The sequence below is a fragment of the Lipotes vexillifer genome, unplaced genomic scaffold, assembly GCF_000442215.2.
Source record: "Lipotes vexillifer unplaced genomic scaffold, Lipotes_vexillifer_v1.1 scaffold1477, whole genome shotgun sequence".
NCBI lineage: Eukaryota > Metazoa > Chordata > Mammalia > Artiodactyla > Lipotidae > Lipotes > Lipotes vexillifer.
The window spans coordinates 400,670-409,630 of record NW_006776536.1 but is presented as its reverse complement, the minus strand read 5'-3'; the positions used below and the strand labels follow the sequence as shown (position 1 = coordinate 409,630).

At 52.1% G+C, this 8,961-nt stretch overlaps 1 protein-coding gene across 2 annotated transcripts in view; it reads right to left on the bottom strand.

The window, feature by feature from the left end:
• Nucleotides 1-5,255, bottom strand: part of CHKA (choline kinase alpha) — a 62,135-nt gene extending 56,880 nt beyond the window's left edge. The window contains exon 1 of one of the 2 annotated variants that reach the window (XM_007450410.1): nucleotides 4,857-5,255. In XM_007450410.1, the coding sequence (XP_007450472.1) occupies nucleotides 4,857-5,185 (329 nt within the window). In that variant the 5' untranslated portion in view covers nucleotides 5,186-5,255. The remainder of the gene's footprint in view (nucleotides 1-4,856) is intronic. The other variant, XM_007450409.1, reaches the window with a different exon arrangement.
• Nucleotides 5,256-8,961: the final 3,706 nt, after the last annotated feature.

The following is an 8,961-nucleotide window of genomic DNA, read 5'->3' as shown; positions in this document are numbered from 1 at the left end:
TTTCCCTATACCACTCATAGCTGGAGGGACTCAGGCAACCAGTAGTCTGATTGCAAAGAGCCCTGTCATCACATTAGGAGGACAGCAAAGAAGCCAATTTAAGCTAAAATCCAGGTGCTAAAGTCAGGCACTCTTCTACTACTGGAGATACAAAGATGAACACAACATGTCCTCTAGGAATTCAATCTAACAGACTTAACGAATGAACACACACAATGTGGTAAGTGCTGTGACATAAAGGTGTGTATGCATGAAGTGCTATGGAAGAAACCTAAACAAGGAAGAAACTAATTCTCTCTGGCTCTCTAAGTTAGGCCTTGAAGGAGGTATTTTAAAAGCAGACACCAGGGGGTTTCCCTGGTGGCGCAGTGGTTAAGAATCCGCCTGCTGGTGTAGGGGACACAGGTTGGAGCCCTGGTCCAGGAAGATCCCACATGCCGCGGAGCAACTAAGCCTGCGGGCCACAACTACTGAAGCCCGCGCACCTACAGCCGGTGCTCCGCAGCAAGAGAAGCCACCGCAATGAGAAGCCCACACACCGCAACGAAGAGTAGCCCCCGATCACCAAAACTAAAAGAAAGCCCATGTGCAGCAACAAGGACCCAATGCAGCCAAAAATTAAATAAATAAATAAATTTATTTTAAAAAAAAAAGGCAGACACCAGGCTGCCAAGCAGAGCGTAGGAGCAAAGAAAGGTCTGGAGACTGAAAACACAAAGCTCATTCAAGAAGTGCAAGGACAAGTGTAACTAGCTCACTGTTAGTTGCTGCTGGTTAGGGGAAAGGAATGATTTTAAAACAGCAACAAAAAAAGAACCACCCTGAAAAATTAAGGCTGGGGCCCAAGTATAAACCATGCAAACAAGTTTGGATTTTATTCTCCAGCTACAGGACGCCACAGTAAACTTTTAAACAAAGGAGTCAGGATATTTGAGAAATCCCTGGCAATGGGATATAGAATGGAGTGGTGGGGGTAACCCAAAGCACAAGGATATCCACAGGTGCCTCCTGTTACATGGTCTAAGCAAGGACAGTGGGCCTGGAGCAGACCGGAGGTGTGGGCACAAGAGCAGTTCACTAGGGTTTAGTTGCCACCGAGTGCTGAGGAGGGCTTTCTGAGCCAATGCAAAGGGTGAGAAATAATCCTGAGGCACCAGCCAGCTGCTGTTAATAACTCAAAGAAAAGAAGCAGGAGAAGCATATATTCCAGGGTGGGGAGGGGCAGAAGGGTCAAGTGTGGAACGGACTGGATGGGCTGCGCTGAGGCGGGCACTCAGCGAAGAGCCGGGGCTGGAGAGACGGATCAGGAACACGTGACAGCCAGAACCTGTACATGGACTGGCTATGGAGGGCCACTGAATTTCAACCAAGTGTATATCTTTCCCCACTTGAACTACCGCTTTTGCCTTTTTTTTAAAGCTAGGCATCACCCACTTTCCCATATCCTAAATCACCTCTTTTCTCCTTGTTAAACTCATTCCATAACTACATTCTATTCCAGAAAACAGGACTGAGGCAGTGTATCACACCATACAACATTATTTTAAAAGGTCCACCAAACCAAAAGGAAAGCTGTGTCTTCCAAGACCACTGATTCCTGGAGAAAACAAACAAAACATCCTTGATGAAATAAAAATTCATATTTTAAGGCAAGACAAGAAAAATTTAAACATAAAATTTTTCTCTGCCCATTTGGCCTCCTCCCTCCCCACTGGCGTGCATCGCGCATCTGCATTATGCGTTAACCAGACCTCCCCAATGACAGAAATACCTGCTCAACCATAAAGATCAATTTTTCTTCTTCTGGAGCCAACCATGTAACTCCTTTCCCAATCCTGTTAGGGGTCACAATGACCCACCACTCACTCACCTTGCACTTGAAGACATCTTTGGTGAACTTCACATACAATGCCAGTATATTATTTCCCTTAAAGACAGCAACTGGCCCAGAACAGACTGGTCAGATGACCTGGGGCGATACTGGGCCAAACCTAATGGAAGTTCTTAGCTTAAATACTTACTTATGATCTTATTAATGTCACTAGCTATATTACCAGTATCTGCCTATTTTACAAATTACTGTTTCTCGCATTACCAAGCGTGTGACTAAGCCTCCAATAAAATTAATGATGATTAGCCAACTTGAAATGATTGACCAAACTTATAGTTGTATAAGACCAATGATTATAATAGTACAGCTCTAGATATGGGAAGAAGCAACAAGAAGGAACCTTTGGAGCTTCCCTGGTGGTGCAGTGGTTAAGAAGCCACCCGCCAATGCAGAGCACACAGGTTCGAGCCCTGGTCTGGGAAGGTCCCATATGCCGCGGAGCAAGTAAGCCCGTGCGCCACAACTACTGAGCCTGCGCTCTAGAGCCCACGAGCCACAACAACTGAGTTCGTGTGCTACAACTACCGAAGCCTGCGTGCCTAGAGCCCGTGCTCCGCAATAAGAGAAGCCACCGCAATGAGAAGCCCGCGAACCGCAACGAAGAGTAACCCCTGCTTGCCACAACTAGAGAAAGCCTGCGCACAGCAATAAAGACCCAACACAGCCAAAAATAAATAATTAAAAAAAAATTTTTTTTTAAAAAAAAGAAGGAAACTTTTCCTGGAGCATAAGAGACTACTAAGGTAAGTGGTCCAGAGGCTTTTTGCTACTGTTAACAGGGCCTAGTCCACTAACAGCATACTGAGTGGCCTATCAGCAAATCTTCACCTGACCTGGGAAGAAGCATTCTTAACGCAGTGGGACAGATTGGTCACGAAATGCCTCTCAAACCTTGGTTGAAATTACAACCGAAAGGGAAGGGACTGCAGAATAAAGAATCCTGCCCACTATCCAGTTCAACAAGAATCAATCATTAGCCACTGTAGTCGCTGACTTACAATACACCCTGAAAGGAAGTCAGGGCAAAGATCAGTACTCTGTGCCCTCAGAAAAATGACAGAACAGACCCTCAGAGAGATATTATGTTTTCTGTAGAAATGTTTTATTCTTGCACCTTCACACACTTAGAAAGGCACTAAGAGCATTAACTAAGAAGTCATTCCTCATGACTAGCAGCCACCTTCTGCTAAGATGTGAGCTCGACTGCACGCACCCCCTGTGCAACAATCACATATATTTGGGCCTCCCCCTTTACCTCTTCAGAACAGTTCTCAGAGCTCTCTGAGAGGCTGTCTCTGGGATATAATCCTCAGTCTGACTTGAATAAGATTTCCCATTTCCTTCTTAGACGGACTACTGATTAGTTTTTTCATCGGCATCCTCAAAGCTTTTAGAATGTCAGGTTTGAGCAAAAACACAAAGGTTTATCTAATGAGTGACACTCCCCAGAAAAGCACCTCAAAAACATCTTACAGCTGGATCCAGGGTATCCGAAACATTTTCATAGGCAACAGGCAAGAGCACTGGAGTAGGAGGTGGGTTCAAGAGACCTGGCAGCTCACTGTGATGTCAGCACAGAGCCACTGACCTCAGGCAAGTCACTGCCCCTCTACATTTTCCATTTTACAGCTGGACGACCTGAAGATCACATGGCCTCGGATGATCTCACTGAGAATTTTCAGGCCTAACTAAATGTGATAGTTTGGGAGACAGTTTCATTTCAGGAAAAAAAAAAGGTTTCATTAAGCAATTCTTTGGCTTTCTTTTCTCTTTCTACCTTTATGATTCTCACTGCTCCTAGGCGTATCTGTAAGAGAGGCCACAGGCACAAAAAGAAAGTGAAGCTCAGTTAATTTTGCTGCATTTGCGGCTCTGAAGAAGCACTGGGCAGAGAAAAGGAATCAAATGACTCAAACTGGATTTGGGGCTTATCGGTGGCAGCCAGCCAGCCGGCCAGTTTCTAGATACTGCACTCAACCTGGTCAACCAGTTACAAGAAAATTAGCAGAAAAAGAAAACTTTTTTTTTTTGCGGTACGCGGGCCTCTCACTGCTGTGGCCTCTCCCGTTGCGAAGCACAAGCTCCGGACGCGCAGGCTCAGCGGCCATGGCTCACGGGCCCAGCTGCTCCGCGGCACGTGGGATCTTCCCGGACCGGGGCACGAACCCGCGTCCCCTGCATCGGCAGGCGGACTCTCAACCACTGCGCCACCAGGGAAGCCCAAGAAAACACCTTTTAAAAGGTCTCAATAGAAGTAAGCCCACTAAATGTTAAGTGATCATCTCACGGGAGCAGGGTGGACAAAAACCAAGTTTACGTTTTGCTGTTAAGTCTGAATACATACACGCTTACTTTTTTGGTAATTTAAACTTATGATTAGTCTTTTTAAGCTTAAAAAAGGGGGGGAAATTCTTTCTACCTTACTCTTAGTTATTTTTTGAGCCACACATCCTAACTTTGGCTGGTCACACACCTACATGTCTGAGCGGTTAGCGAGGAACTAACAAACGTCACCCCTTCACCGCTAACAAATGTCTCTTTCAGTGGGAAAAACCTAATCATGGACTTGAAGAACTAAAAGTAAGTCACCAAGTGATTTTTTTAAGCCAGCCAAAACATCCCTCCTTCATTCAAGGCCCTAAACCCAAAGAGACTTGCTAGACACAGTTTAAGCTTCTGGACAAAATGTACTTTGTGATTGAACAGTACTGTTCTCCTTAGAAGAGGCCTGTTTTGCCACGAAAGAGGCATGTTTTCAACAGCCTGCCTTCTGGAGGGTCTTCGGGGGCCCGTTTCACGGGATTTGGCCTGGATTTCACAAAGGCTCCTGAAAGGTGGCTTCGCGGGTCGCAGAGCCCCCGGCCCCGCCCCCGACCTCAGAGTCCGCCCCCGGCCAGCGTCACCCGACCGCGTCCGCGCAGCCCTCCCTCCCTCACGCCCGCCCCGGCGCGCCGCCGACACCGACCTGATGACACTGATGTGGAACTGGTCCTCGCGAAGGCCCCGCCAGGCGCCAGACAGGAACTCCTTGCACCACAGATAGGCCCTGCGCCGCGTCCTGGGCTCGGGCTGATCGTCGGCCGGCGGCGGCGGGGGCAGCGGCAGCGGCGGCGGCGGCGGGGGCAGCGCGAGCTGCGGCTGCCGCCCGCCCAGCTGCTTGGGCTCGAGGTCACTGGCGGCGTCGCGCTGCTGCCCCACGCCGGGCGCCGGGGCCGCGCTGCCGCTGCCGCAGCTCAGCAGCAGCCCGAGCGGCGAGGGCTCCGCCTCGCTCCCGTTGCAGAACTTGGTCTTCATGCCGGGCAGACGGCCGAGGAGGCGCGGTCGGCCGCAACGCGAGAGCGTGAGGCTCAGGATCCGGCGGGACGCCCCCCTCACGGAGACCGGGCGCGGAGGCCGCTCGCCCGCTCGCTGACGGGAAGGCCGGCGGCGGCGGCGGTTGGGAGTGCGGCGCGCGGGCGCGGGGCGGCGGCGGCGTGGAGGCGGTAAGAGGCGGGCGGCGGCGGCGCTCGGCTGATTCTGCTGGCCGTGGCGCTCGCTCCTGTACTGCCGCCGCACGAGGAGCGCCGTCCGCGTCATAGCCCGCCCTCGCGCTCGCCGCTGATTGGCCGTCGTCCGTCGGCCTGGCGCATCACAACCGCCTCCGCCCTCGCCACGCCGCCTCCCAATTGGCTGCGGCAGCACACGGCCTCTCCCCGCCGTCTCGTTTCCTGCGTTCTCGGGAGGCGGGGCCTCTAGGGGGCGGAGCGTCGAGCCGTTTCGGGGGTCGCGAGGATGGATAAAGCTAGCGAGGCGGGGGGGGGCACCCCGAGTGGGGGCGGGGGCTGCGCGGCCCTTGAACCTCGGGGGAGCCAGAACTTGGCTTTGGTGGATGAAACTGCTTGACCCCTCGAGTCCTGCAGGACATCTGAGGCCGGGGCCTGGCAGCGGGCAGTTAGGAAGCCGGTCTCTGGAGGCTGGCTTCTCTTTCCGCATGACCTTGGGGCGAGGCACCTCCTTCTGCAGCTCCGTACGTGTGTTTTTAGAACACTTCCCAGCGCCGGCTCAGCTGCCTGAGAGGCGCGGCCACGCCCCGTCCAAGCTGGAGAGAAATTATTGTCCCCGGGTCACAAACCGAGGCCCGAAAGGGGGAAGAAACGACTGGTTCACGGCCGCACAGCTGGCCGCGGAGCCCTCTGAGGCCTCCTGCAGCCTCAGTTTCCCTGTCCGTGGTGCTGAGGATGCCAGGGCCTAGAGGCTCGGGGCGGGCGGAGCGGCATCCCCGCAGCCACCCTGAGTACTGGCCAAAGGTGAGTGCCACGGGGCTGCTGGCTTTGTGGGTGCCGCCCCGCCCGCCCCCACGCTGGAGGCAGCCCCGTGACTGTGACTAACGCACCTTTGCCCACGGAGGGGAGGCAAGGGCCCCTGCTCGCATTTACCCCATTAACTGCCCCATGTCCCTCACTCCTCTCACCCCGCCGCCCCAATCCTTTCCGAAAGCAATTGGAGTATGGATAAATTTTTAAATTACAGATCCTGTTTTTACTGGGCATGAGCTGGGACAAGAGGGTTCCCTGGCTGCTTAGGAAATTCAGCGCCTGGTATGCAGGAAATGGCTTCTATGTGGGGATTTCACAGTCTTCGGGAAGAAAACATCTCTCTTTAGCAGTGTGCACTTGGCTGAACTTGCTCCAAGAAAAATGCGCTCATTGAACAAAAGGATTATGATGAAAGGGGGCTTTTGTCAAGGCAGCTGTGGAGGTGGGCCTGGACATTGAACTGGTGGGAGCTGGGAGCCATCCAGCATTGAGGAGGGGGCAGAGTAGGAGTCCCATTGGATGTTGGAAAAGCTGAGAAATCAAGGTCTCCAGTCAGGCCATTTAGATAAGGGAGCCAAGGACTTTGTCTAAAAATACCAGCCCTCAGATGGTGGGGCTGTGTCTGTGGTCTGCCCAGGTGACAGGCCTTTATCCCACTGTCCCGTGACAGCAGGCTGGTAATCCCAGAGGAACGCCAGAAACCTGGCCAGGAGGAAGGGGCACAGGAAGTAGGGGTTGAGCCTCTGTCATTTCAAGCCTGGTTTAGGCTACTAGAACCCACAGACCCCTTTATGGGATCGCAGTTCCCTGTGGGAATAAAAAATTACCTCATTAAAAGTGTTGGAAAGTTATATCTGTTACTGCTTCCATTTAATGGATATGAAGACTGAGTCCTGCGGAGGCTGAACAGCTCAGGTGAGGCCCCTTGGCTAAGGTGAGGAGCCAGGCAGGTGTCCTGGCTCCTTTGTGTGAAGAGCACCATGTCTATATGCACAAAACTTCCCTCCCCTACAGTCAAACTAAAGTCCTGGACTTAGCTCTCAATGGCCCATCCTTGGCCTGGCCAGTCAGGGCCCACCCTTAGCACCGGTGTGATCAATTCCATGCAACACCTCCGAAGCAGAGACTGAGGAGCTTGGCGTATAGTAATGCTAAAATACATTAGGGGTGTTTGAGCTAGTTGAGAAGGCATCTCTACCAGGCAGTCAGGAGCCTCAGGCTGCTTACCTCTGCAAGGGGCATAATAATATCAACTTTCCAGAGTCATCTGTGATGATGTATACAGCACACGGTAGGTGCTCAGGAAAAGTGCCAGGCATATCACCACCCGAAGGAGAAATCCAGAAGGGTAAATATGCCCATGACCCTTGAGGTAGCAACCCCATTCTCAAGGCTTCCTCCCAAGAAAAGAAGTCATCGACAGCAAAAAGCCCTGTGCATAAGACTGGCCATCACCGTGTCCTCTCTCACTGAAGAAAGGTGGAAATAGCCTAAATGTTTGTCTAGTGCCCTGGACTGGGCTATAAAGGATGTTGGTGTATCAGACAGCAGTGAAGTTGGTAAGCAGGGTTCATTTTCCACACATTTCTCGAGTGCCTTCAGTGTGCCAGCCAGAGGACTTGGCAGTACTGGGCAGTGAGGAAACCAGCTATGCCTGGCCCCTGCTCCAATCTGGACTAGCAATACTGCCCACCCCACACCACCCTCTCCCTCTCCCCTCACCCTTGTTAGTTGCTCTATTGTGTATTGTCTGTGTCCCCACCGGACTGGAACCGCCAGGAGAGCCGGGACCTAAGTGTCTTGTTCTCCGTCACAGTGCCCAGCAGGCCCTGTGGTTTGTAGGCCCTCAGAAGTATTTGCTGAACAAATGAAGTCCTGGCTCAGCACCTCCTAACTGTATGACTTTGGGTTGAGCCTCAGTTTCCTCAGCTGTAACATGGGGGTTATAATCCGCAGGGCACAGGGTTGTGAGGGAGAGCGAGAGGATGTACAGGAAGTGTGCGGTGAGCAGGAACCCCCCGCCCTGTATTGTTACGTGCAGCGTGCTGCATGGCGTGGCTTCTCGGCCAGCAGCTGGCATTCGGCGATGAATAATGCACACACTTGTAGCAACTCGGCCTCGGAAGACAATGTCGTATGAGAAAAGAATGCAAACTGGAATGTACATTCTGATGACCAAAATGTGATCATTTGTACACAGGTGGACGAAGCTTGGAGAGAAATTTGCTATGGCAGCCACTGGTGCTGGAGAGAGTGTGTTCCAAGTGTAAAATCTTTTCTTCTAGGACATTGGAAAAAATTTTCCAAAAGCTCCTTGATGCTGAATTCTGAGAGCAGACACACGGTGTGGGTGATGTGCCTTGGACAGATTAGAGGCAGGAGATTAGGAGGTCCTTGTCCAGTCTCTGACATTCCTGCAGACTGGTTCCTCTGGTCTGGCCTGAGGAACCTGGCAGAGGAGTCACCAGGGCCACTGGGCAGACCAGGGCCCCCCCGCCAAGGAACAAAGGGATCCACTCAGGGGCCCCAGCCCTGCCACCAGCTCCAGCTGCAAGGCCTGTTCCTAGGAAAGGCTTTGTGAGTCTACCTCCTCTCAAAAGAGAGGGGCCACCTGTCAAGCACTTGATAGGAGCGGGCCCTGTGCAAGCCCCTTACTTGTATCCAGCATCTTTGAACTTTCACTGCCAGCAGTGTGGTGAGTGTAATTAGCACTTGGTCTCTCAGGTGAGAATGGTTTACCAGGAGGTAAAACCATTTGTCCAAGACAGGCAGCTA